Here is a 26,142-nt window from a genome sequence, read left to right on the forward strand (position 1 = left end):
GGTTGGATCTTCCCTCCAAACGATTCTCTGAAAATCTCGATGCTTATTGCAGACCCATATTTGGCGGAACATTTTCACAATATCCGCTGAGAATACGAATTTGTACATTCTGAAGCGCAGGCACACAGCAAACAGATCGCGTTGAATGCTCGGCCCTGTAAAGAGAGTGTCGTTCAAAGTCTTACCATTCGCGTCGCGGAATGACCCGTCGAAAACTACTCGGAGTTTTCGACCCAACACAGGGTGGTGTGGCATGTAGAAATGTTTCCCAGAGGTGATTTCTTCCGTTGGCAGTTGTCGCATGTGTCCCAAAGTCTGATATTCTCGCATGAAATGTATGTATTGTATTCGTAGCTGCTCATTCTGTTGCAAGCGACGTTCAACCATTTTGAAACGCTGTAGAGCTCCTTGTGGAGTATCTCCAAATTCCGGGTGTGTGGTGTGGAATGGAAGCTCCACGATCTACTTCCCATTTGCATGTGTGTGTGGTGAGAAAGTGTTTCTTGACCTGTTCATCTTCGGGTTCAAGTTTGGTCGTGCAGTCGACGTTCTCCAGCTCCCAAAACTTCTGGAGCGAAGCATCTATATCCAATGTTGTTGTTAGTGAAATTTCGTTGCTTGCTTGGGGTGTCATGAGTGCCGTAATAACCCATCCAAAAATTGATGAAATGGCGACAAGATTGCCCTTGCTGTCATACATCTTCCTTCCTGTAAATGTAGACCATACGTGTTCGCTACCCAATAGTATGTCAATTGGTGCGTTTGTGCAGAAGTGTGTGTCAGCCAATTGAAGATCACTAAACACATCGAGTGCCGATGCATCAATGTTTTGCCTTCCCATTGATGAAGTGATTCTGCCAAGTACATGGGCGTTTACAGTCAAATAATCCTCAGAAATTCGGGACTTGATGTGAAGTGTGCTGAATCCCCTTGTGGTGTCGGCTTTTACTGAAGATATTCCCGAAACAAGGATGCGTGATTGTGAACGTGCCAATCCAAGAGCGTGAATGCAACGTTCCGATATATACGAGAGTTCTGAGCCAGTATCCAATAAGAGGCGACATGTTATGTAGTCCCCATTTGCGTTTTTAACATAAACCATGGCCGTGGGTAATGTGCTTCTGTTCAATCCTTTTGCTTGAGTAGATTGTGCAGTGCCTTGCGCACATACAATCGATGGTGTGCCCTCTGCTTGGGCCATGTGACTTGAAGTCACCGAAGTGTTATAATGCGCGTTTGAATTGCTCTGATTATCCCCTTTTGTTTGCGCAAAGGTCCCGATAATACCCGATGTAGTATCTGGTAAATGGAGTAGTGAATGGTGATGACCTTTGCATTGTTTACATGTGTGTTTTGATTTACACTTGTTGCTCAAATGACCAGGCTTCAAACAGTTATAGCATAGATTTTTATCTTTTACAAAAGAGCGCCTTTGCAAACCTGTCATTTCCAAAAATTGTGGACAGCCATACAGAATGTGTCGTGTCGAATGGCATTTGGTGCAGTTGCTGCCTTCAACTGCCACCATCGAGTGTGTGATTCTTTTTGATTTGTCCCCGTGAGTTACTGTTTTCCCTTCAGACGCAGGCTCCCCTTTGCTTAGTTCCAATTCCTCGCAACGAGCATCCAAGAACTTGAAGAAGTCGTCGAGAGTGGGTGAGTCTTTATTCAAACTGCGTTCAATCCACCTGCGCCTCGTGTCGGCATCAAGTTTTTTTCAGTGCTAGATATATAATCCAACAGTCGCGTCCCGTTTGATTTACGGCGTCCAGACCACGTACAATTTCGTTTGCACCGTCGGACACTTTACGCAAAATCGCCGCATCAATTTTAGTAGTTGTGGGCAACCTCATAAATTGTTCCAAAAACAAGTTTACGATATGCCTCGGCCGATTGTACCTTTCCTTGAGACGCTCCCATGCAGTGTCCGTGATCGCCAAATGTCGTACCAAGTTGGCAGCCTCATCGATGAGTAGTGTTTTCAAATGATGAAACTTCTGTGTGCTCGTCAAATGCTGCTTGCTATGAATTGTACTTTCATAGATATCCTGAAATGCTGGCCACTCTGTGTAGCTGCCAGCGAACCGTTTGATTTGAATTTTTGGCAATTCGCTCTGTATTGGTGTGACCGCACCAACTGCAGAATTCGAATTTACCGCGCCTCTAAACTCGACGCTCTCGCTCTCTCCAGCAGCACGCATAGACATTCGTCGTGTTCTGGTTTGCAGCTAACTGTTCAAATAGCTGTTGTTGCTGTTGTAGCAGGCTGAGTACTGCGTCGTTGTTTAGATGAAGCTCTCTGCTGCCATCCCCTTTGATCGTTGCAGTTGTAGTTGGTTGTACTAACCCCTTTTTCTCCAAAATCATTGCATGTGCCAATAGATACTTTTCCTCGTAGAGTGCATTGTCTTCCTCTGGATCCCCATACCCATCCACGTGTTCGAGAAGGGCTATGGAATCTCCAAGTTGTGAGAACTCTTTCCAAGCCGATTGGAGCAGTTCCATTCGTGAGGTGACCTGCGCCGTTGTAGTTGGTTCCTCCCGTTCAGCCCAAGCCAATGCGCGTGTGATAATGGCCTTGAGTCTGCCACTGGCTTTTACCAATGCCTTTAATTGTTCCATTGTAAACAATTTTCAATGAACACCAAAGCACACAAAACTGTTCAAGAATCCGTCTCGAAGGACCAAAGAATGTTCGCGAATAATATGCTCGACGGATTTGATTTTAGTGGACTGTATTTATTTTGTTCTTGTCCAGTTCGATTTCTATTTGGTACTGAGAAAATGCCGTCGCAGCGGCGGTAAGAATATGTGTGTATACAAATTTTCGTCTCTTCCATTCTCATCTTGTTCTCCTTTGCCGATGGTTCTTCGCTTAGCGATGGAATTGTTATACGTTCCTCAACAGGAAAAAAACGAAGAAATAGACATCATTCAGGATGGTGCCATATTAGTTTCAAGCAAAAATATCGTAGACAATACTACTTTGTTAGGTTCGTATCTCCTTATATTCAACAACACAATTTTAATAAATAATATAACCCACATAAATGATAAGGGTAAAATTCTAAGATATATATCGCATCATAGATATACCGATTTTGAATTAGTTGATTATATACAATCGAATGATAAGCAATTTTCTTTTGATAATGTTAATATTTTAAATCCCCTTATAACATTAGGTAATACGGCCTTACTATTAACAACATTATTTTTAATCATTTTGATATCGATAATGTTATTTTACTTCGGCTATAAACTAACCAAATTTGTTCTTATTAAATCAATAAGAATACCGTCAGAAGAAATAGTGTAAAGCAGCATTCAAATACTGTCAGAAGCAATTAGAGCTCTATCAGAACTTCAAAATGTATCGGGACGAAACATTTAAGAATGGGGGGAGTTAACGTACCCAATTCTATTGAGCTCTTATACGAGATGTAAACAATCTTTGGCTTTCCAAAACGAAAACAATTTCAATCTTGGGCCTCCGCCTAATTGATTTCTAAGATGTACAATCTCAATGGCTCCCGCCACAATCCCAATCTTTGACACTCGCCTAAATGGAAAACCAATGTTTGCCCACACCCGACTTCTCATAAACAATCTCACACCCGGCTTTCTGCAGATCCTGCACTTTAGGCATTTTACAGTTCTCTCTTTGGATGACGAAATCCAATACTCGGGATGGCGAAATCAATTGAAATGTTTATAGAAAAACTATTCCCGAAAGGGATCGACGATGCAAAGATCAAAAAGTTCAAGTCAGTCTTGATCCAGAAGCGACACCGAAAAGTCGAGCTAAAAACCAAGATCGCGCAAACCCTTTGTCCGGTATCCTTTGTGACCCTCAACTTAAATCTATATCTGTAAACTTATAAGTTAAATAAAAACTTTTTAAAAACGCAATCCGCTACCGCAGTTATTTAATTTACACAGCTCCAGAGTGCAGTGGGGGACCCCTTTCTTGGGGCACGATGTGGTTTTTGTTATGAATAATTCGTCCCCTGCCACTTTTTGTGGGCGCCCACACGTCTGTGGCAAGAATTTTGTTGTGTAACTGCGTCACAGACAGGCTAACTCGAAAACTGTGAATTTCTTTGTCTTTAGGCCTTTTCTCATTAATCGGAATGGTCTCCGACGTTCACTGTTTCGTCATAATGGCACCTGTGAGTTTCATTCCTACTATTTTATTTAATTTCATCCATTTAATTTAGTTCGCACCTGGTCCAAAGGCCACTGCTGTCACACTTTGCAAGAGGGAGTGGAATTATCGATATCGGAATACTATAAACGTTCACCCTGCTGCTGTCACACATCTTTCAACTTGTATTGATCGTCTTTTGTATTGATAAGCTGTCACACCTTGTTGTGCTAGCACACCGTGTAAAATTAATCTAGAAATCCCCCTTATAGTGATTGATCTGCCTTATAATCCAGATCGTTTGAGATACATTTTATTTAAAATTTCGGAAAATAAAATCTAGTTATTCACAAAAATATTAAAATTATATATATCGTATATCGATATCGATAGCTACTAGTTTTTCTTGTGCAACAAAAAAACAATTTGTTTTTTAATTGTTAAGTATAGCAATTTAAAATGCCGGTGGATTGGTTTGGTTATGCATATGCTGCGACAGTTGCGGCGGGCGGCATCATGGGCTATGCAAAGGCAGGTGAGTGTTTTCGTCGGAAGAGCGCAGTTCTGCCACAACATTCGTTTTAATGGGCCATGTAATCCAACCTGCTTATCTCTTTGTCATTTCACCAGCATCGATTCCTTCGCTTGGAGCTGGCCTTGCATTTGGAGCTCTACTCGGCTATGGAGCCCATCTAAATTCCCAGGATCAACCACGCCCCATGCTCCAGTTGGGCACGTCCCTGTTCTTGGCTGGGCTAATGGGTGCCCGCTGGAATCGTTCTGGAAAACTAATGCCTGCCGGCGTTGTCTGTATGATCTCCGTGGTTGCTCTAGTGCGAAACCTGGTGTCGTACAACCGCTACTTGCCGCTGTCTACAAGCTCTAAGGGAGCTTAAAGCGATCTAAGCTGGTTTTCCAGCAGCTCGACTTGCCGGAGATTTTCAAATAATTTTTCCATTATATGTACTCATCTTGCGTTATTTGATTAAAATTTTTTATTTTGGTGCTTGGACCTATGATACTTAAACATGGGGAGTTGTGTCATTTTCGAAAATAGCGATAAGATACAAGTACATGTTGACAGACCGGACGAAGAGGAGACCTGGAAGACCAGGACTATTTCAGAGACAGAGGAACAAAGAAGTACGAGGTAACTGGTGGTGTCCCCCAAGGATCAGTCCTGGGGCCGCTGCTATGGAGCTACCAGACGACACATGCATGATAGGGTTTGACGAAGACGTTGCCCTGTTGTCGGTCGCAAAAAACCTGAAGGATGCGTAAGGAATGGACAATCAAAGAGTGGGTAAACTCCTTCGGGCTCCAACTGATCGACCACAAAACTGAAGTAGTCCTGCTGAGCAGCCGAAAAAGAACGGAAATAGTGGTAATAAATGTAGGAGCATGCAGGGTAGAATGCCTGAGAGCCATCTGGGACCTGGGAGTGATGCTGGATACACGCCTATGCTTCCGTGAGCACCTAAATCGAATGACCATAAGAGTGGCGAAGCTGAAAGGGCACTAAACCGGATAATGCTCAATACAAGGGGCCGAAACAAGGGGATGGCTCCTACTGCATAATGCCGGTCATTGCCGGGTCATTACCAATCGACCTGTTAGCACGCGAAGCTGCCGAAGTCTACACCGAGCAAAGGAAAGCTACTCAGTCGGCACCAAATAGAGATTTTATCCGACGTCGGGAGCGGCACAAGAAAATGGCCGAGTGGCAGCGGAGATGGAACGAGTCCACGCAGGGTAGATGGACATAATCTCTCATCCCAATCGTAGAACAGTGGTGCACGAGAAGGCATGGATATGTGAATATCTATTTGACCCAACTTCTAAGCGGCCATGGTTTAAAGCGGCTTTTAAGCGTACCTTCACCGATTTGGGCACGAAAGCGACAGAGATTGTCCTGCCTGAAGAGATGGATCTCCAGAGCATGCGGAGCACATACTCTTCACTTATTCCAGGTTCAGAGTCGAGAGAGAAAGGATGAAGGAAAGCTGTGGTCGAAGGCTGACTGAAGAAACGTTGGTGGGGATACACGAAAATGGGACGCGCTGTGCAACTATGCGTAAACTACGCGAGGATGCGCGAGCCAGAAGACGGCTACCAGGAGGGTTATATAGTGCCCTGCGACGCAATGCCTCACGGTCGTTCGGCAGGAGCTACTGGCAACAAACCTTCTTATCTTATCTTCCCTATAACTACTGTCTACATATTGCATATTATTTCAAAACTAAAATTTTTCGAATCAAACGACTATTTTTTCAATTAAAAAAAAAAGATCCAGTCCGGAGGAATAATGGCATCACCCTTACTATGCACTATTGGTTGACTTGACCTTGACCCCAGAAAACATTTCCAATGGAACCTGATTCTGTACGCATTGAAATATTTTAGAGAGCTATTCTTACTATTTTCATATCCCCACTTTAATCAAAGATGTGCAAGTATTTTCATGTACAGATTTATTTATTTTATGTACATACATATATGTATGTACATATATTTGGGCTTACATTTTTGTTTCGTTTTGTGTGGGTGTGTGGTTGGTAAATGTACAGTTTCATTTATTAGCTACAACTAAAACTTATTTTATATATATAGTTTTTTGTATCAAACATTATACTACGTAACTATAAAGTAATGATTGTTTAAGAATGTACGTCTCTAACAATTTTAATACAACAATGAAATGGAATTTTAAGTTTTCTTGTAGGCAAAGTGCGGCAAGGTATCAACGGACAATTCTCCACCTTTTTAAGCAATTTTCAAACAAAAAACGATAAATATATTTTAGTAAAGAGTACAAATTATATGTTTATCACATTGGAAAGTGGGATTATAATTATTTTTGTTCGTCTTGTTTGATGATTTGCTCAAAGAATAATTTAAGTAGTCTGCCAAAGTTGTGCGAATGAAATGTTTACAGAATAATGTGTACTATTTTACAAGAATTCGCAATAAATTAAATTATACCGAATCATTACATAATATATGCATGTACTGAGCAAAAATTCATACGCATTCAAATAATAATAATAATAAATTCTAGCTAAAACACATTTTAACTGCAAAAACTTGTTCCAATTTCGATGGCAGTGACTGTTACTAACCAATTCCAATTGCTGCCTGTACAGCCGTCATTTCGCTAGAATGGAAGCAGCTTCCAGTTAACCACTATTTTGGAGAGGGGAGGGAAGCGGGAAATAAAAAAATGGAAAACGTAATTAGTGAAAATATATCTAATGCGGCTATATCACTTTTGTCGGGCGTGCAGAATCAATGAACATTTTCTAGATTTGTTTTATATTGTAATATGTATGTAAGTATGTATGTATATTTGTTGCAGACGCCGCCATTTTGAAGTGTGGGTGTTGTATGTGCGTGTGTATTATTTATATTTCAGTTTTATATTTCCAATTCCATGCGCTTCCATTTGCCAAATTACTTTTTGTTGCACTCTCGCCCTCTGCAGTTTGATTTTTAGTATGCAAAAATGCATTTGGTTTTGATTATTCTCTGATTCCATGCCATTTGTAGTTGATCAACTACTCATACTTAATTGCTACAATTCTATATATTTCCAATATTTCGATATTCCTTTCAATATGTATGTTCGAGTATGCATGTGTAGTGGTGGTGTGAGAAGAAGAGCGTGTATGTTTGTGGGTTTCTATGCTGGTATGTGTGCGCATGTTTAAATGCCAATTTGTTCCTTTTTGGATTTGCTTGTATGCATGTTTTTTTTTTTTTTTTTTTTATTGGGAAAACAATTTATATTTATAAAATAACAATTATGGCTGGGAAGGGGGTGGGGGGGGGGGGGGGGGGGGGTAGGTCCGCTCCCGCGGGACTGCCGCTAGGCATTACTTCGCGGTGCGGGCTGTGGGGTCATCCTTCTGGCTTAGTTTGTCCGGCTTCGCTCCAGCCTGCGCAGCTCCTTGATCACGCTTGCTGCCATGTAGGCGACCGCGTTCCAAGATTGCTCATCGGCTAGCATCTGGTCGGTGAGGGTGTCCACACTCACTTCTGCAAGCGTCTCCCCTAGCCTCGTTCGTTCTTGCGAGAAGCGGGGGCATACAAAGAAGACGTGCTCTGCATCCTCGTCGACTCCAGGCCCGCAGCAGCTGCAATACGGGTCGTCAGCATGCCTAAAGCGATGCAGGTACTGCTTGAAGCAGCCATGCCCCGTCAGCAGTTGGCCCAAATAATGGTCCATTTGGCCGTGCCTTCTTCGCAGCCATGGGCTAAGCTGGGGAAGGAGACGTCTGGTCCACCTCCCTTTTGCCGCTTGGTCCCAGCGCCGTTGCCACTGGGCTATAGTGCGCTCTCGCCGCTCGCTGGCTACCTCCACTCCGCTCTGCCGCTCAGCTGCCAGGAGATCCAGTGGGACCATGCCTGCCACAATAAGTGCGGCGTCTTCAGACACCGTCCGGAAGCAGCATGTAACCCTCAGGGCACAGCGTCGGTATGCGCTTCTGCAGTCTCTGCTGTATGTGGAAACCATCATTGCTGGTGCCCACACTGCTGATCCATATAAGATTATGGAGGTGACCACCCCAGCGATGAGCTGCCTGCTACGCTGCCGTGGTCCCCCTGTATTGGCCATCATCCTGCTTATGGCCGCCGTAGCTGCAGTCGCTTTTGCGCTGGCGTATTCCAGGTGGGCCTTGAAGTTTAGCCTCTGGTCCATCATTACCCCTAGGTACTTTAGCGCAGGCTTGGTCCTGATGATCGTGCTACCGACTCTCACGCATGCCTGCTCGACCTTTTTTCTGCTGCTCATTAGCACAGCCTCCGTCTTCTTCTCCGCCAATGCTAGCCCGTTGGCTGCGAGCCAGGCCACTATCATCCCGACTGCTACGTTGGTTTTCTCCTCTACGTCTCTTACGTGTTTCGACACTGTCACCAGTGCTATGTCGTCGGCGAAGCCCACCAGGGTGCACCCTTCCGGTAATGTAAGCCGCAGGATATCGTCATACATCACGTTCCACAGTATCGGCCCTAGGACCGAGCCCTGTGGGACGCCTCCGGTGATTTGGTGATGTTCTGCTCCTTCTTCCGTGTCGTAGATCAGGACGCGGTCCGTGAAATAGCTTCGCAGAGTCCGTGTGATTTGCTCAGATATACCCCTCCTGGTCAGGGCCTCTAGGATGCTCTTCCAGCTGGCAGAGTTGAAGGCGTTTCGTACGTCTAGTGTACATACTAGGCAGTACTTTTTGTCGCCTCCAGCCCATCGCGTTTCTGCCATGGCTTCCCTGGCAAGGTTTGTCACCATCTCGATGGCGTCAGTGGTGCTCCTCTGCTTGCGGAACCCGAATTGGAGGTCGGAAAGTCCGCGACGCTCAGCCAGTTCCGCCTCCAGTCGGTTACATACCATCCTCTCGAAAATCTTGCCCATGGTATCCAGCATACACAGCGGCCGGTATGACGATGGGTCGTTGAGCTCTTTGCCTGGCTTGGGTATCAGAACCAGCCTTTGCCGTTTCCATGCTCGTGGGACTGTCCGATCCGCTAGGCACTGGGTGTACATTGTGGCGAATGCTTCCGGATGGGCTCTAATTATGCATTTTAGTGCTGCATTAGGGACTCCATCTGGCCCTGCCGCTTTCCCGATCTTCAGCTTACCCGTGGCCTCCAGTACTTCTCTGGCAGTGACGATGGTGGTGGTGTCCCTCAGGCTAGCTCCTTCTAGCCTAGCTTCCTCTTGTAAGGGTGGTTGTCCAGGGAATAGGGTGCCGACTATCTTTCTCATATGCACCGGATCCTTGGGCATAGGCTGTCTGTTTAATCTCCCCATGACTAGTTTGTATGCTCCACCAAAAGGTTCCGCATCGGCTGCATCGCAGAGCTCCTTGAAGCATTTGAGTTTGCTGCTTCTGATGGCCTCCTTCAGCTCTTTTCTTTTGGCCTTGAATGCCGCGCCATTTCTGCCAAATTGGGCGGAGCCTCTTGCTCGCTGGTAGGCACGCCGAGCTGCGCAGCACTCCCTCCTGGCCTTGGCAATGTGCTCATTCCACCACGGTACTGGCCGGTGCCTGCTTCCTCCGATCTTTCTTTTTTTCATGGCTGCATCACAGGCCGCTTTGACGGTCCTGTAAACGGCAAGCGCGGATGCTTCAGCATCACCGGCGGCGCTTAGGTTTTCTGCTGCCGAGAGGAGCGCGGCTCTGCTCAGGCTTTCCTCCTTGTACCCGGCCTGGAGCGCCCGCTGTATCCTTGTTGTGTTCCTGGGTGCAAAGGTTTCCGTCATTACGGCTAAGGGGTCACTATGGGTGTAAGCACTCAGCACTTGCCACTTCGCGTGGCGTGCGAGCTCTGGGCTTGCAAAGGTGAGGTCTATAATAGACTCCCGCCCTGCTTTGCTGAACGTTGGTGTGGTTCCTGCTTGTATGCATGTGTGTATGTGTGTTTGAGTGTGGGCGTGTGTCGATTTTGGAAAGATAGAGGCGAGAGATATGTATGTATACCGGAGTAGCAAAAAAAGTATCAGCGATGAGATTTTGATCTTTGAAAGAAAGTTTGATGACAGTTTTTCTTCAAGCATGCTGTATGAGGTTCTGACTATGTGTCTAGTGCAAATGTACGACATTGTTTTCATCAAGTTCTGACTGGTATCGGTCAAGGATGAAGAAGGATTAAGAGTCGATAATTAAAATATTATATTTCATGCAATTTCAAGGAACAATAATTCAAGAACTACAACTGGGCCACTGACTAAGCGGTCCCTATACTACTGAGTTAAATGTTTGTTTCTTGCAGATGTCAGATATGATCGATGCAATTTCCAACGCCAAGTGCTAAAAATATATTCCATGTTACAGCTAAATGGCTAATGGCCAATTACGTATGCGAATAGGGAGCTTCAAATGAGTATTGTTTATCATTTAATTTTCACTTATTCCTACTCCCATGTCGCCCTTAGCAACCAAGGTTATATTTTTGTATTTATTATAGGGCAGGCAGCGTAAAAACGGAAAATACTTTATAGCAAAGCTTTAGACTACTGCTAAGGAGGAAGTTAAGAACCGGATTGAATGCTGGATTGGTTTGGTTTGGCTTACCGCACGTAAGAAAAACGAATCGTTTTCGGTATCGGTATCGGTATCGGATCGGTCGGCTTGGCATATACATGTGCACATGTGTGTGTTGCGTGTTGCTTTGTTTTGTGTGTGTGGTATTGTGGACGTTGGTCGTTGGACGAACGACGAAGGACGAAGGAGCCGTTGACAATGTATGTTGAAAGGTTCTTGTTTTGGTTTTGGCAAGCAGCTGATCAACTGTGTTTTGGCTAGCAGTATTTAGTAGTTTATAGTAAGTGGTAGCAGAGTTTCTTGTTTGCCTCTTTCTCCGTATCAGCATCTCTGTCACTTTCTCGCGTTCACTTTATGGTTACATGACTCGTGTGCGGCGTATTAGTTTTTGTGTTTTAATTTTGGGTTTCTTGGGCACAGCTGTACTTTCTGTTGTACTTGGCGCACTGTCCAACACCGCTGGCAGATTATTTGTGGTGTCGCCAATGTATGTAGTTTGGCTTTTGTTGTTGTTGATTTTGTGGATGAGGTTGACTACTACTAATACTCGTATTGCTACTACTAGTTTTGTATGCCTTAATACTACTCCGAGTTGGCGTACGTTTCAAGAAGGCGCTGCCATCAAATTTGTCTTCTTTCTGCTGTGACTGCACTTGCGGGTGTTGCTTGCTTGTTGAGCTGACGGATGAAGAGACGGATGTGATTGTGCTGGTGGCCGTTACTGCGCCGTCCAGTGTTGGTAAATGCAATGCTTGTAATTTTTTAAAGTACGCATCGAGAAATGATGATGTTGTTATCCCTTTGGCAGTTGTTTCTGATGTTGTTGCTGATGTCGTTTTTGCAGCAGTTGATATTGCTGTTGTTGCTATGGTGGATTGGATGGGGAACTTACGTTTTTGCCGCTCAATCGCTTCATTGCTCTGAATGCCGGCAGTGGCTTCATTTTCCTCATCGGTTGGCTGTTGCTGTTGCGGCTGCCTCTGGTTCTCTTCGCTGGTGTTCTGTTGGTGTTGTTGTTTTGCTCCGTTGCTGTTGCTGTTGCTGGTTACACTATAATTTTTAATTTGTTTTTGTACCAAAGGTATTTCAACTATCGACTGTTGTGTTTGTTCTGACTGTTGTGGCTTTTGTTCTGGTTTCAATTTTGTTGCATGTTGTTGTGTTTGTAGCATGTGTAGGTAGTATTCAATTTGCTTGCGTAATTCATGTGTGTAGACTTGGAAGAGATTCAGTGTTTGTGTGGTTGTTGTTGTTGGTATTTTTGTCGTAGAGGGAGCAGATGGACCGCTAATGCTGCTGACGCTACTGCTGGTCCGCGTCTTCACCAAAACTCCGTCTTTCTGAAGCCATTGCCTCTCAGCGTCGTAGTACGGCAAAATGCGATGCAAGTACCCAAACGCTTTCGCCTTGGGTCGCACTGTGGTCGTTGTCGTCGACTTCGTTGTAGATGTCGACGTACCAGCAGAGGCAGCGGAAGCCGAAGCGGCGTCTGAGCTCTGCTCGACTTTATTATCCTGCTGCTCCTCGCTACTAGTGGTGCTCCCATCCTGCTCTTGCTCCTCCTCATCATCGTTCTCGTTCTCATTCTCATTCTCATCTTCTTGCGACTCGGCCTCTTCGCTACTACTTTCAATGTCCTCCGTTGGCTCAGAGGTTGCATCTTTTTTGGTGTCGATTTTACTACGGTTGCATTTGTGTTTGGTGTTGTTGGTGTTTTAATTTAGTGTAAAGGTGTAAAGGTTTGTTCATTAAAATTTGTTTTTCTGTGTATATTAGTGTATGTACTTTGTACTCTAAATTTTTGTGTTTTAGTAAGTAGAATGCTTAGCTTACACAACAAAACTAATAAGGAACAGTCTTCTCAATAAACAAAACCAAATAAACTTTACTCACTTGTAGACTAAACGATAGTTGTTCCCATAGTCGGGGATGATGTTGGAGGGCAGAGGGGTGCACCGACCATCCAGACAGTGCTGTGTAGCGGTAAACATGTTTGGGTTAGTCGGGACAAAAGCAGAGTGGGGCTATCAATCACAGGTGACTTAGGGGGACTTACATAACCGTTACCACAGGCCGAACCCTCCGCAGCGGGTCTGTAGGCCACGCAGTATACCGTCTGGGCGTCGAAGCAGAACAACTGGGCACAGACGCGCTCGTCCTTGAAGCAGGCATAAGTTCCCCGGTCCCGCCGGCATTGGGCATCCAACGAAAGTAAGGTGCCTGGCAGAGAGCGTCCCAGAGCGCTGTCCTCGTGTGGGGCGTTGTGCAGGCAGGTGGCCGTGTCTCCACTGCGAACGAGAAAGAAACAGAGCCAAGTCAAGCACAATCTTCTTATCCTAGCCGTTCCTAAGATCCACTCACTTGAGAAAATGATGAAAGCTCTGGACCGTACAGGCGGACCATCTGAATCCGCGCTCAGTGTGGCGCAAATCGGACATAATGTATCCGTCCTCCCAGCGACAGCGCTGGGCGCCCGGGCCGCCTAGGTAGCTTGGTGGCGGCGAGCCGTCATGGACCGCTCCCAGTCTGCGTGAAAGAGCAAGAGACACATTTTGATTGAGGAGCGTGGACGGGTGGGAAAAATGTTAATTGATTAATTGCAAGCCGAATGATGTCAAACGGAAATGCAAACGAGTTTCAGTGACCAGTTTCCAGCAGCGGAAACTATTCGCTTTTTTTTTATTTTGCTTCTGTTAATTGGTCGTTTCTTTATTCATTACCGAACATAGATGCAACTGTTAACTCGTTTTATAGTTCTATTTACTCCGCCCTTAATACGTTTGTTCCAGATATCACTGTACCTGTATCGTCCAAGCCTCCCTGGTTCTCCAAGTATTTGTCATACTTAAAAAATAATAAATCCGGGCTCTATAAAAAGTACCAGAAGTCGGGCTCCAAGTTGGCCTTAGCTCTATACTCCTCCGCTCGCTCTCTGTTCCTTGCCGTCAATAGTCAGTGTTATAATCATTACCTTTCACAATGTAGTAGTAACTTTCGTAGTGATCCTAAAAAATTCTATTCGTTCGTTAACTCTAAGCGCATGTCAAACGTTTTTCCTCCGTCCCTTCATTACCAGAACAAAGCAAAAGCTTCTGCTGTTGGTATTGCAAATTTTATTCGCTAACTTTTTCCAAACAACGTACTCGTCTCATATTTACAACGCATCCAATCCGTATTCGTACCAGCTACCTCAAGCTAACAGCATTTTTCTGCCCTTTTTCGAGGAAAGCGTTGTTCTGGAAGGTTTGTCATCTATGGACATATCGTTTTCTGCGGGTCCAGATAAGGTACCAAGTTGCATCTTAAAACACTGTGCCCAGTGCCTTTGCAAACCCTTGACCTTTCTCTTCAACCTCTCCTTGGAACAGTCTTGTCTCCCAGTAATTTGGAATGAGTCCTACAAAAAGGTTCAAGATCAAACATTGAAAACTATCGTGGTATCGCAAAGCTTTCCGCCATCCCGAAGCTTCTTGAGTTCCTGGTCACCCCTTAACTGCAACATCTTTGTTGCAGCTTGATATCTCCGTCGCAACACGGGTTTTTCAGACATCGTTCAACATCGACTAACCTTCTTGAGTTTTCTAACCTAATCCACCGTGGTTTTCAAATTGGTTTGCAGACGGATGTAGTTTTTACGGACTTCAGCAAGGCATTCGATTCTGTGAACCATGCTCTGCTTATTCACAAGCTCTCTTTATTAGGGTTCCCAACGAATCTTCTAGATTGGATTTTGTCCAATCTCTCTAACCGTACTCAACGTGTTTTGTTTTCTAACGTGTTGTCAAATACTGTTAATGTTACTTCAGGTGTGCCACAGGGAAGTCATCTGGGCCCGCTTCTGTTTATTATACCCGATACTCAAAATGAGTATTGGGGTATATTAGATTTGTGGTAAAAGTGGATGTGTGTAACGTCCAGAAGGAATCGTTTCCGACCCCATAAAGTATATATATTCTTGATCAGCATCAATAGCCGAGTCGATTGAGTCCTGTCTGTCTGTCCGTCTGTCCGTCCGTCCGTCTGTCCGTCCGTCCGTCCGTCCGTCCCCTTCAGCGCCTAGTGCTCAAAGACTATAAGAGCTAGAGCAACGATGTTTTGGATCCAGACTTCTGTGATATGTCACTGCTACAAAAATATTTCAAAACTTCGCCCCGCCCACTTCCGCCCCCACAAAGGACGAAAATCTGTGGCATCCACATTTTTAAAGATACGATAAAACCAAAAACGCAGAATCGGTGAGGATGACCATATCTTCTTCAGTGCAAAATCTGAACCAGATCGTATAATGATTATAGCCAGAATCAAGAAAACAATTTCATTCTTTCTCGCTCTGTCTCTTTCTAACACACAGGTTTCATGGTCGGTTTTGTCAATTGCAAAATATGAGTTCAAGGATCTCAGAACCTATAAGAGCCAGAGCAACCAAATTTGGTATCCACACTCCTGTGATATCGGACCTTGACCGTTTCGTGGCCAAATTTCGCCACACCCCCTTCCGCCCCCGCAAAGGACGAAAATCTGGGGCATCCACAAATCTCAGAGACTATTAAGGCTAGAGTAACCAAATTTGGTATCCGCACTTCTGTTAGATCTCACTATAAAACGTATATCTCAGAATTTCGCCCCACCCCCTTCCGCCCCCACAAAAAACGAAAATCTGTTGCATCCACAATATTGCACATTCGAGAAAACTAAAAACGCAGAATCATAGATAATGACCATATCTATCAGATTGCTGAATCTGGATCAGATCGGATCATTTTTATACCCAAAAGGAACAAATCAATTTGCACTGGCTACGCAGCGCCCGACGTCACGCTCAGACTGATTTTCTGTCTCTCTCGCACGCACTCTTTGTCGTGTGGTTCAATATTAGCGTCTGCCGCAGGAGAGCCATACTGACTTAGTATCGGGTATAACTGTAGAGTTGCGGTGTCCGCAGCAACTCACAACGTTCCACCTCGTTTTATTTGTGAATGACCTTCCTCAAGTTATAACATACTCTACTACACTAATGTATGCTGATGATGTCAAAATCTGTCTTTCTTACTCTGATTGGTATTTGCACACACGCCTTCAACTTGATCTATGTGAACTACTATTGTGGTGTTCAACTAATCTTCTTTTTCTGAACCATTCCAAATGCAAACTTATGACATTTTACCGTCGCGCTCCTCATTTTGTCCCATATGTTCTAGGAAATCATGTCCTTGAGCGAATTTGAAGTTCAAATGACCTCGGAGTCCTTTTTGATCATAAGATGTGTTTTAACACCCATATAGCTGCAACTGTAAATAAAGCTAAGGGTGTTTTAGCGTTCATCAAGCGTTGGTCCAAGGAGTTTGACGACCCGTACGTTACGAAACAACTGTACATCTCGTTAGTACGTCCTATATTGGAGTATTGTTCTTGTGTGTGGAGCCCGCAGTATAAAGAGCAGCAGGCTGTTATTGAATCCGTGCAAAAGCAATTTTTAGTTTTTGCCCTTCGGAACTTTAACTGGGACTCGGGTAGAATCTTGCCACCCTACCGGTCTAGGCTAAATCTTATAGACCTGCCGTCGTTGCACCATCGCAGAATATGCAATAGCGTAATGTTCGTGCACAAGCTCCTTCTAGGGACTGTTGACTCCCAAACTCTCTTGGGTCAGATTGACTTGGACGTTCCATCTAGACCTACCCGTACTTTTAGGCCTTTCCGTCTACCCATATGTAGTTCTAATTATGCTGATCATGAACCTTTTAGGGTTTTATGCCATAATTATAACTCCCTCTGTCAAACCCTATCCCCTGAACTGTCTCTTAAACTAATTGCATGCAATATTTATAATCATTTAAATTTAGCTAACTTTTAACTTATCTTTTTCCGCCTTTAGTAACTAAGTACCATTATTAACAGATAATTTGTTAATTTAATAAATAAATAAAATAAAAAATGCTGGACAAGTGAACCCCAAATACACGTCTTTGATCAGGGACTTGGGATACTAAGTACATGAATTGAAAGTTGTGCAGAATGAGTTCCGCTCGCCGGCCGGTCAAGGAAAGCCGCTTCCTATATTGCATATATGTTCGTCTGGGACTACTTACAAGTGTCCCACTTCGTGGGCAGCCACAATGATGCCGCTGAAACCGCCGGTGTCTTCAATGATGGCCACGCTGTTCACCTTTTCCAGTCGCTTGTTCACTACGCAGGCACCGCCAACGTAGGCGAAGCCTTTTCCGAAAGAAAATACATGACGAAAATTAGGCAATTATTTTGCGGGCCATTTTCACATAGTGTAAATTTTCCTTTCTGTCCAACAGGAAGTTGACAATTTCCTTAAGCAACGTCGCTGAGCTGTCGCAGTTATTAACCAAAATTATGATGTCTTGTTGCATTTCGGCCATTTGTTTTTACTCTTAAACATAATTTTCTTGTCCGTAACTGCAACAGCTGAGAGAAGGTCTCGAATTGTTATTCGATGTGTGAGAGCGATTACGTGTAAAATTAGTAGCTAAAACGGCAAAACTCCAGCTTAGATATGATTAGCCCATAACCAAAATGGTGAAACGTTAGTAGTAGTATATGGATTTATTAGTGTTATTAACAGAAGCCCAATATAACTAGTTTGAAAAGCATTTTTATTTTTGTAATGCTTTTATTAAAATAATAATTAATTTGTATGGCAATTTGTGTATTGCAGCAATTCGTTCTAATGAAACGTTGCATTTAGTAGTATGTATATTCATTTATTTGTCTATGTTAAACCTTTTTATACCCGATACTCAAAATGAGTATTGGGGTATATATGATTTGTGGTAAAAGTGGATGTGTGTAACGTCCAGAAGGAATCGTTTCCGACCCCATAAAGTATATATATTCGTGATCAGCATCAATAGCCGAGTCGATTGAGCCATGTCTGTCTGTCCGTCTGTCCGTCCGTCTGTCCGTCCGTCCGTCTGTCCGTCCCCTTCAGCGCCTAGTGCTCAAAGACTATAAGAGCTAGAGCAACGATGTTTTGGATTCAGACTTCTGTGATATGTCACTTCTACAAAAATATTTCAAAACTTCGCCCCGCCCACTTCCGCCCCCACAAAGGACGAAAATCTGTGGCATCCACATTTTTAAAGATACGATAAAAAATACGCAGAATCGTAGAGGATGACTATATGTTCTAGAGTGTAAAATGTCAACCAGATCGTATAATTATTATAGCCAGAATCAAGAAACAATTTCATTCTTTCTCGCTCTGTCTCTCTCTAACACACAGGTTTCATGGTATGTTTTGCCAATTGCAAAATATGAGTTCAAGGATCTCAGAACCTATAAGAGCCAGAGCAACCAACTTTGGTATCCACACTGTTGTGATATCGGACCTTTACCGTTTCGTGTCCAAATTTCGCCACACCCCCTTCCGCCCCCGCAAAGGACGAAAATCTGGGGCATCCACAAATCTCAGAGACTATTAAGGCTAGAGTAACCAAATTTGGTATCCGCACTTCTGTTAGATCTCACTATAAAACGTATATCTCAGAATTTCGCCCCACCCTCTTCCGCCCCCACAAAGGACGAAAATCTGTTGCATCCACAATATTGCACATTCGAGAAACTAAAAACGCAAAATCATAGATAATGACCATATCTATCAGATTGCTGAATCTGGATCAGATCGGATCATTTTTGTAGCCAAAAGCAAGAAATCAATTTGCAGTGGCTACGAAGCGCCCGACGTCACGCTCAGACTGATTTCTGTCTCTCTCGCACGCACTCTTTGTCGTGTCGTTTAATATTAGCGGCGTCTGCCGGAGGAGAGCCATACTGACTAAGTATCGGGTATAAATGTAGAGTTGCGGTCTCCGCAGCAACTCACAACGTTCCCCCTCGTTTCAAATGTGGACTTTCTATATACTTTATTCATTAAACATCGTTGATACTTTTCATTCATATTTAATATTTATTTGTCAGCTGAAATTCAATAAATTGGTTATATTAACAGTTAAAGAGTACGCTTATGTACATATGTATGTACATGCAGTTGACACAGAAGACAGAGAAGAGTTCGAAAAAGGATTCGGAAAACGTACATATGTATGTATGTATATAGCATTAAGACGGAAGCCGACGCATTTTGGGCTTGTCGGGGGCTTAGCGCGTTTGCACAGCTCGTTGTGCTTATTTTTTGCATTTGCCTGTACAGATACATTGTAGATGTTGGCTAACGAAGTGAATGATAGTTGTGGGGTCTTTACCTGCGGTACCGCGATTACATTCGCCATAAGCGGAGGTGCGACGGCACATATCGAGTCTGCGGGAGAAAATTGTTCAAAAATGCGTAGAATTTTTAGATTTGGTTTCGGTTTCAGTTTCGATTTGGGGTTTCTGAACCATTTATTTCATTATCTCCTCTTGGCCGTTGATCGATTGTTGTTTTGCCGATCGGGGGGCGTGCCAAATTCGATATTGATTGTTTGCGCAAGCACATATAGCTTGAGCATTACTTAATATCGTTTAAAGAGCGGAGAAAGGGCCACGAGAAAAATCTATCTTCGAAATGTACGCAATACTCGTATCCCAGTTTTATAGATTCCAATCCAACTGCCGATAGGGAACCATTCAATCAATGTTGCACACTAATTTGGGGATTAAGTCTTCCATCTACCACTTATTGTCTACAAATGATACCACATGGAGGCCTTTCCAAGTTAGGCGTAAAAATTATATTTAAACGCTAGTATTGTGATATGTCACTGCTACAAGAATATTTTAAAACTTTGCCCCGCCCACTTCCGCCCCCACAAAGGTCGAAAATCTGTGGCATCCACAATTTTGACGATACGAGAAAACTGAAAACGCAGAATCGTAGAGAACAACCATATCTTTTAGACTGCAGAATATGAATTTAATCGTATTATTATTATAGCCAGAATCAAGAAAACAATTTCATTCTTTCTCGCTCTGTCTCTCTCTAACACACAGGTTTCATGGTCGGTTTTGCCAATTGCAAAATATGAGTTCAAGGATCTCAGAACCCATATGAGATAGAGCAACCAAATTTGGTATCCACACTCCTGTGATATCGACCTTGACCGTTTTGTGTCAAAATTTCGCCGCACCCCCTTCCGCCCCCGCAAAGTACGAAAATCTGGGGCATCCACAAATCTCAGAGACTATTTACGCTAGAGTAACCAAATTTAGTATCCGCACTCCTGTTAGATCTCACTATAAAACGTATATCTCAAATATTCGCCCCACCCTCTTCGGCCCCCACAAGGGACGAAAATCTGTTGCATCCACAATATTGCACATTCGAGAAAACTAAAAACGCAGAATCATAGATAATGACCATATCTATCAGATTGCTGAATCTGGATTAGATCGGATAATTTTTGTAGCCAAAAGCAAGAAATCAATTTTCAGTGGCTACTCAGCGCCCGACGTCACGCTCAGACTGAGTTCTGTCTCTCTCGCACGCACTCTTTGTCGTGTCGTTCAATATTAGCGGCGTCTGCCGGAGGAGAGCCATACTGACTTAGTATCGGGTATAACTGTAGAGTTGCGGTGTCCGAAGCAACTCACAACGTTCCCCCTCGTTTTTTACTAGTATGTTGTGTGTGTGTGTGAGTGCTTTTTTTTTTTTTTTTTTATGTGACTACAGGAAAGCTTCATGCCGACTCAGCCGAAGCCGAAGTGAGGGACTCTAACCGCTCTAAAACCAACCACACCTATCCCGGATCCCGGCGGTACTGTCGCGAGATATTACTTCGCCGGGGGAGATGCCCGTAGGGCTCTTCTCTTAATAATCTCTTTTATCCTTTATCTCCTTGCATTGCGTGCTCTTTCTTCGCGACGCAGTTTGGTAGCCATAGTTACGGCCATGAATCTAATCGCGGCCCAGTTTCCTTCCGACTCCAGCAGGCATTCTGCCAGGTTTGTCACCGCTGGCATTCTTCCAAGCTTGTTGCTTAGATCCTCTCGTTCTTGCCGAAATCTTGGACATTCGAAGAAGCAGTGCTCTGCGTCTTCGATGACCCCTGCGCAGACCACGCAGAAGGGGTCGTCCTCGTGCTTAAACCTATGCAGGTAGGCTTTAAAGCAACCGTGTCCTGTCAGCAGTTGTGTCAGGTGATACTCCACTTGTCCATGGCTACGGTTCAGCCAACTCTTCAGGTCTGTGATTAGCCTATGGGTCCATCGCCCTTTGCTGCTGTTATCCCACGAATCTTTCCATTGCAGGATTGTGCGCTGCCCTCTGTGCGGCACCTCTGGTGTCCTGGTCCGTAGTCCCCAGGGTTCGCTGTGCCCTGTTTCCTGCGGCTTCTCTTGCCAGCAGATGGATGGGAATCATTCCTGCTACCACAAGTGCGGCGTCTTGGGATACCGTTCTGAATGCGCAACACACCCTCAGGGCACACAGCCTCTGGACTGCGTTGCATTCTCGGGCATATGTTTTATGCTTCATTGCATCAACCCATATTGGTGCAGCGTACAATAGCGTTGAGCCAACTACGCTCGCTAGTAGCTTTCGCCTTGGCTGTTTCGGGCCTCCGGTGTTGGCCATGATGCGGGATAGGGCCACTGCCGTCTTTCCTGCTTTGCTGCTTGCATACGCCATGTGATGCTTGAAGCTGAGTGTGGTCAATCATGACCCCCAGGTACTTCAGGCTTGGACTGGAGCTAATAGTGCAGTCTCCTACTCGGATCGTGGCCGTCTCCACTACTTTCCTGCTGCTTATGAGCACCGCCTCCGTTTTGTGGGTGGCTAATGAGAGATCCCTCCCTGATAGCCATGTTCTGGCTCTCTCTACCGCGTCGTTGCAGATTTCTTCCGCCGCTTCTTTCTGTTTTGCCACTACGACTATTGCTATGTCGTCGGCAAAGCCTATCACCGTGGCGCCCATTGGCATATCCATCTTGAGGATTCCCTCATACATGATGTTCCACAGCAGCGGGCCGAGGACCGATCCTTGGGGAACTCCTCCAGTGATTTGGTGCTCACGTGTCCCCTTATCCGTCTCATATATGAGCACTCGGTCTCTTAGGTAGTCCGCGATGATATTCTGCAGATACGGCGGTACTTGAAAGTTTCTCAATTCTTCTAGTATGTGATCCCAATTGGCAGAGTTGAATGCATTTTGGACATCGAGTGTTGCCACTATTCAATACTCTTTGGTCCCGTACATCCATCGGGTGCCATCGATAGCTCGCTTTGCTATCTCACATACCTCGCCGATTGCGTCCACCGTGGACCTGCCTTTGCGAAACCCGTGCTGTCTCGGTGAGAGCTGACGCGTTACTGCCTTCTCCAGCCTGGTGTGGATTATGCGCTCGAGGATCTTACCCACTGTGTCGAGCATGCAGAGTGGTCTATAGGATGATGGCTCCTCGGTCGGCTTATTCCCCTTGGGTCGCTTCCATGGTGTGGGGAAGGTCCCTTCGGACATGCACGCATTGAATAAATCCACGTACATTTGTGGATTGGTCTCAATAGCCGTGCGGAGAACGTCATTTGGGACCCCATCAGGTCCTGGTGCTTTGCCGTTCTTGATCCGTTGTAGAGCTTCGAGGACTTCTGCTCCCGTGGTGGCTTCTATTTCAGGTGGCGGTATTCTATCCATCACCCTCTGGGCTGCCACTTTCTCTGGAAATAGGGTTTCTACATTGGCGGCGGGGGACTGAACACTCGCAGTCTCTTCATTACCAGCCTGTATGCGTAGCCCCAAGGGTTCGCATCTGCGTCATCGCAGAGCTTTTCGAAGCATTTGCGCTTGGCATCCTTGATCTGCCTCTTCAAGCAGCGTCTGCTTTCCTTATATTCTCCTTGGAGCCTCTCGAATTCCGGGGAACCTCTCGAACGCTGGTATAGTCGTCTTTTCCGCTGGCACTCCTGCCTGGCGCTACCTATTGCAGCGTTCCACCAATACGTTGGCCTGCGGTTGTTCAGGCTTCTTCTTTTCCTTAGCATGGAGGCATCACATGCTTCCAGCGTATGTATAGCCAGTTGGCTTGCTCTCTCTTCAGCCATACCGTTGGTCTCGTAGTCCTCAAACATGGCCCGGACCATATCCGGCTCTAGCGTTTCGGTCTTATAACCGATCTGCTTGCCAATGAACGGGTTAGGTGCGCCCGCTTCCTGGATTTCACATATGAGGGCTTGGTGGTCACTCCCGATGTATAAGCCACTAACTTCCCACGTTGTCCTGCGGCTGAGGCTGCTGCTCACGAACGTAAGGTCTATTATAGACCCCGTTCCAGCTCTGCCGAACGTCTGCTGTGTGCCTGTGTTCAGCAGTACGGCATCCAACGTCGCAAAGCATTCTAAGAGCGCCTGTCCCCTTGGGTTCGTTCTAGGGCATCCCCACTCCGTCGCCCCAGCGTTGAAATCGCCGGCTATGAGCGTAGGGTGTTTCTCCCGCGCATCTTCAGCAATCCTTTCCAGTGCCTGCGTCGCCTGCTGTAGGCTGAGGCTCGGGGCAGGTAGCAGCTATATATGTGCACTCCATTTATCCGGGCTCTGGCGAATCCGTCTCCGACGTATGTTTGCAGTAGTTGCTGTGTGGGACTCGCACAGCTCCATATCGCTGCCGTCTTGCTCGAGTCAGCAATCCACTGTCCCGAGCTGCGATTCCTGTATTGCTCGCTTATGACTGCTAAATCAATACGGTGCTCCCTTATGGTCTGGTCCATCAGCTGCTGTGCCATCTCGCAGTGGTTGAGGTTTAGTTGGATGATTTTCATCTATCCTTCATTTGCTGCATCGCCTTTTGGTACTGCGGGCACCTCGAACTCGTCGTTTGGTGCTTCGGGTCCTTCACCCGGTGGCGCTTGCAAAGAATGCAACTTGGTTCGTCTTTGCAATCTTTGGCCTGGTGGTCGGCTCCTGCGCAATTGTAGCAGCACTTCGTGAAGTCTTGGCTGCTCTTACAATTAGGCGCGATGTGGCCAAACTCCATGCACTTGTAGCATCTTCGGGGAGTTGACTTGGGTCGTATTCTGCAATACCCCCACCCCAGGCGAATTCTTCCTTTCTCCAGGAGGGGCTTTGCTATAGCCGGTGGAACTTTCAGAGTCAGGGTCTGCGTGCTCCTATAGGCTGGTCTGATGGAGATGGCTGCGGCCTCGCAGATTTCCACCGCTGCCTGCGCTTTGAGTTCCGCTAGGACTTCCTCTTGGGTGGACACTTCGTCTATGTCCCTTACCTCCAAGCTGACAGTTTCGGTAAGACTCCTTACTTCAACCGTGCTTCCTAGCGCTTCTTTGACTGCTGCCTGCATCTCGTGGGCTCTCGGGTCCGCCGATTTTTCCAGCATCAGCAACAGCTCTCCTTTTGCTGTGCGTCGCACCCCTTGCACCGATTGCCCTAGCTTTTTAAGACTTGGCTCTGTCTTGACCTTCCTTGGAATGTCTGCATACGAGACAGTGCTGGTGGCGGCGATGACTATTGCATCGCTGCGTGGCGGTCTTGGTCGTTGCTGCTGCTTTGGCTTTGGCCTTTGCCTAGCTACGACCTTCACCCACCCCACCTCTCGATCCTTTGGGGCGTCCTCCGGTCCCTTGCGAACTACGGTGTCCCTCATTTGTCCCTTCCTGCGGCTTCTTCTCCGTTTTTTTTGACTTTTTGGATCCATGTTTTGGCTTCTTCGGCCTTGGGGACGGGGACGGGGACGGGTGGGTGGTGTTCCTGGGCTCTGGCCGTGCCCTCTTTCCCGCCCTCTCCGTCACTGCCGGCTGTGTAACCTTGGCTACAGCCTGCTCCGCAGAGATCGCCTGCCAGCACGATTCCAACTCTCGCTGCAGATATTCGATCTCATCCACCAGATCCCTCATTGGGTTCGTGATGGACCTCTTTGGGAGCACCATCAGCTTCCTCAACTCTCTGGCCTTTTGGCCCAAGCTCGCCAAATGCGCCATGGCACTCTCCTTCGGGTCTGCTTGCTCCTCTTGGGGGCGCTGCAGCGTTGGAGGAGAGGATCTTGCGCGCTCCTCCACTGCTTCCGCCGGCTGGTTTGGCGATCGCGCCAGAGCATTTTTCCGGCGAAAGGGATTCTCCCCATCCCAGGCGAATGAGCTTGTCAGCGGAGTGCTGCAAGCCGCAGCTTGTTCCCGCTGATCGCTCATCTCCGATCTGGCCGTTGATCTGGCAACTCCGGTTGCTGTGGCCGCGCCCTCTATTGGCCATACGCTGTCGTTTTCCAGCACTTAGCTCCGTGCCTCCAGTCAGCTGTTCTTCAGTCGTTATCCAACACCACTTGCGGTGTGCTTGGCCAATTTTGCCCAAAAACAAAAAGAAGGCAGCAACCAACAAGTGGCGCCAAGAATCACAGCGAAGAAGAATAGGAAAACAGGCACTTACCTGCTGTTCCTTCCCCCCCCTTCGGCCTAGGGCTCGACGGCGTCCCACTGGGATTTCGGCCAGTACTATTGGCCAGGTGGCCGCTTCTCTGCTTGCGGACTTGCGTTCCGCGCAGGTAAGTAACGCAGCACTACTATGGCTCACGCTAACTACTCTTTGCCTCTCTTCCAGGCTAACTTCCGACGTTTTCCACTGAATTATACGGAACGATTTAAAAACACGACCGCACTCACTAGAATACACACCTGTGTGTCTGTATGTGTGAGTGCGTGTGTTTGGGTGTGTGTTGTGTAGTGGTAGTAATTTATTAAGACCCACACGCAAATTTAGGTGTTTTTTTTAGTGTGTCTTGTAGCTGGGGAGAGGTGATAACCAAAAACTAACTCAAATATGTTAAACACCCGTAATGACATTTGTTCTGAGTGTGTATCTGTGTGTACCAGTGTTTGTGTGTGTGGGTGTGTACAAGTCTAGGTCTAGTATTTTCATGGTATCTCTTTACCCGCTGTGCCCTTGGTGCAACGACCTCCTTTACGCCTGCGACACATATCATACCTAGACACAGGAAGACATTATAGCAATGTATCTTTAGGGGATATGTCTCTAATATAGTTAATATACTA

General features: G+C 45.8%; 2 protein-coding genes across 2 annotated transcripts in view; one reads left to right on the forward strand and one right to left on the reverse strand.

Moving 5' to 3' along the window:
* The first annotated feature begins 4,527 nt into the window (after positions 1-4,527).
* LOC117191841 (transmembrane protein 14 homolog) lies at positions 4,528-5,174 on the forward strand. Its single transcript, XM_033396609.1, has 2 exons — positions 4,528-4,682; positions 4,778-5,174. The coding sequence occupies exons 1-2, from the start codon at positions 4,607-4,609 to the stop codon at positions 5,041-5,043; spliced, it is 342 nt and encodes a 113-aa protein (XP_033252500.1). The 5' UTR covers positions 4,528-4,606; the 3' UTR covers positions 5,044-5,174.
* A 1,982-nt stretch (positions 5,175-7,156) lies between these two features.
* The window catches only part of LOC117191688 (A disintegrin and metalloproteinase with thrombospondin motifs 15-like), a 37,849-nt gene continuing 18,863 nt past the window's right edge, over positions 7,157-26,142 (reverse strand). Inside the window, exons 5-11 of the mRNA XM_033396487.1 lie at positions 26,022-26,074; positions 17,277-17,403; positions 13,549-13,713; positions 13,244-13,475; positions 13,081-13,160; positions 12,080-12,867; positions 7,157-7,330 (exon numbers count right to left, since the gene is read on the reverse strand). Coding sequence (XP_033252378.1) covers positions 7,302-7,330; positions 12,080-12,867; positions 13,081-13,160; positions 13,244-13,475; positions 13,549-13,713; positions 17,277-17,403; positions 26,022-26,074 — 1,474 coding nt within the window. The 3' untranslated portion in view covers positions 7,157-7,301. The remainder of the gene's footprint in view (positions 7,331-12,079; positions 12,868-13,080; positions 13,161-13,243; positions 13,476-13,548; positions 13,714-17,276; positions 17,404-26,021; positions 26,075-26,142) is intronic.

Source organism: Drosophila miranda (assembly GCF_003369915.1).
Source record: "Drosophila miranda strain MSH22 chromosome Y unlocalized genomic scaffold, D.miranda_PacBio2.1 Contig_Y1_pilon, whole genome shotgun sequence".
Lineage (NCBI taxonomy): Eukaryota > Metazoa > Arthropoda > Insecta > Diptera > Drosophilidae > Drosophila > Drosophila miranda.

Bases quoted from the DNA above. Each gene is read 5' to 3' on its own strand.
- LOC117191841 (XM_033396609.1), top strand. From the start codon at position 4,607: ATGCCGGTGGATTGGTTTGGTTATGCATATGCTGCGACAGTTGCGGCG. The intron at 4,683-4,777 runs GTGAGTGTTTTC...TCATTTCACCAG, and splicing joins CATGGGCTATGCAAAGGCAG to CATCGATTCCTTCGCTTGGA.